Here is a 2,271-nt window from a genome sequence, read left to right as displayed (position 1 = left end):
ATGGTACTCCATGTTGACTATTTAAGGCTTTTTCTTTCACTTCTGCAAGTCAAAATTTGAGCAAAAATTTGGCATAATCTGCCTTATGTCTAAAATAATTTAAGTTCCAATATGACCTTGAAAATTATCTGGCTGCAATATTTATTCAATTGAAGTGGAAAAGAGTACAAGGAGTTTTAAGAGAAAGTGTTTTATTCAGAAAAAGAGAAAAACAATCTCGTAAAACATTCCTACTTTTTGATGCTATAATCAGAGTGACAGGATATTAAACAACAATTGTTGGACCTACTTTTGTAACTGAATATTAAGATATTAATGGGGAATTTTGCATCGATCAGTTAAGGTTCTCTTCAGAGCATCTTTTACTTCTTTGTTCCTCAGGCTATAGGTCAATGGATTCAGCATAGGAATCACTAGGGTGTAAAACACAGAGGCCATTTTATCAATAGCAAAAGCATGGCTGGATTTGGGTTGCAGGTTAATAAACAATAATGTCCCATAGAACACGACCACCACTGTCAGATGGGAACTGCAAGTGGAGAAGGCTTTGTATCTTCCCCCCGTTGAGCTCATTCTGAGAATGGTCACAAGAATAAACATATAATCACAAGAACAATCAAGAGGGAAGAGAGCAAATTGCACCCTGAAAAGATCAAAATGATCAAATGTAACTCATGTGTGTCGGAGCAGAGCAGTCACAGTTAAAGTAACTGATGATGTTAGAGTCACAGGACAACTGAAATAACTTAATGGTGAGAAATAGTGACACAAATGTGCCATGGAGATAGGCAGTAAGTACCAGCCCCCAACACACTTTCTCTGCCATGATGACCCTGTAGAGAAGAGGCTTGCAGATGGCGATGTAGCAATCATAGGCCATTGCTGATAGGATGAACAGTTCAGTGATGATGAAAACCTCAAAGAAGGCTAGCTGGGTGGCACACGAATAGTAGGAAACTGTATTTTTGTGCACCACAAAGTTGACCATCATTTTGGGGCCAATGACAGTGGAGTAACCAAGATCAGTAATCGACAAATGTCTAAGGAAAAAGTATGTGGGAGTATGTAGCGTGGAGTCCAAATGGGTCAGTATAACCATGTCCAGATTGCCCATCACTGTGACCAAGTATATGACTAGGAAGATTCCAAATAGAGGTGCCTGCAGCCCTGGGCTGTCAGTGAGCCCCAGGAGAATAAATTCTGTCACTTTGGATACTGCAGTATGGTTATGTTTCTCCATGTCGGTTCATCCTGGTAACCTGTTGTAAAATCAATATTGATTATACTTGAGATGCTATCTTCTAAGAGAATTTAATACATGGTGCATGAGATACAGTCATTTTTCTTTGTCTCAAATTGTAAATAAAGATTCCTCTTCCCATCAGGTCAAAACTGTACACATCTACATTCACACTGCAGTGAAAGGGCCTAATGATTAGCATTTTTGATTGTAATGTAAGTTCCTGACATTAATCTTTTGATTGCTGAGTCAGTCCATTCCAAAGATATCCACCTCAAATAAATATATGTCCAGCTACACAATCAAGTAGCCAGCCTGCCCTGTCTGTTAACTTCTCTTTTAGAAAACCCTAGGTTATGTAGGTAACTGACTGCTTGATTGACCCTGCTTTTCCCTTCCTGCATTTTAATTCTTACTCATGTTTTAAATGCACCATTAAAAAGTGAATATAGGTGCCCCACCCTTGACCACAATCAAGCCAGAACTCATGGTATTCTCTCTCTCTTCCTCTCTCCTCAGCCTCTCTGCCTGGCCCTGAGTATGCCATGTACCCTCCAGAATGTGTGCAATAAATCTTGTTTTTCAAAGTTCCCTGAAAATTGTTGCTTAGGTGCATCCTGCAATTGTAATAAAATTCACAAGGGCTGGTCCAGCCACCACACACTATCTCTGGTTGGGGAAATGTTTGTGGGGGCCCACTACAAATAGTAAGGGGCACTTGAGTGCCCACAGCCATTCCTAGTTGATAGAATCACTACCAATAGGCTGAGACCAATGTGAAACACAGATTCATTAAAACTTTGGTAAAGCATGTTATAAGGTGGCAAGACAATTAGAAGATTTTTTTTGAGATGGCTACTATGGCCTACTTCTTTTTACCCAAGTCTTTTGAACTATATCAAGTGACTTATTATATTTCAGGTTTTAAAATTTTCCAAGTAACTTGTAAAAGAAAAAAATCTACACCCAAACCATAAACCTTATATTATTAACAATCATCATATCTGTTTAAAGTTGCAAGACACAAAAAG

At 38.7% G+C, this 2,271-nt stretch overlaps 1 protein-coding gene across 1 annotated transcript; it reads right to left on the bottom strand.

Annotated features, from left to right (window-relative positions):
• Nucleotides 1-277: 277 nt before the first annotated feature.
• LOC102503624 (olfactory receptor 8K1-like) lies at nucleotides 278-1,240 on the bottom strand. Its single transcript, XM_014550850.2, is given in 3 exon segments — nucleotides 278-605; nucleotides 608-694; nucleotides 697-1,240. Coding segments are annotated over 3 exon segments (924 nt in total). The 3' UTR covers nucleotides 278-312.
• Nucleotides 1,241-2,271: the final 1,031 nt, after the last annotated feature.

The sequence above is a fragment of the Camelus ferus genome, chromosome 36, assembly GCF_009834535.1.
Source record: "Camelus ferus isolate YT-003-E chromosome 36, BCGSAC_Cfer_1.0, whole genome shotgun sequence".
NCBI lineage: Eukaryota > Metazoa > Chordata > Mammalia > Artiodactyla > Camelidae > Camelus > Camelus ferus.
The sequence above is the reverse complement of the archived record's forward strand: the minus strand, read 5'-3'. Positions and strand labels throughout refer to the sequence as shown.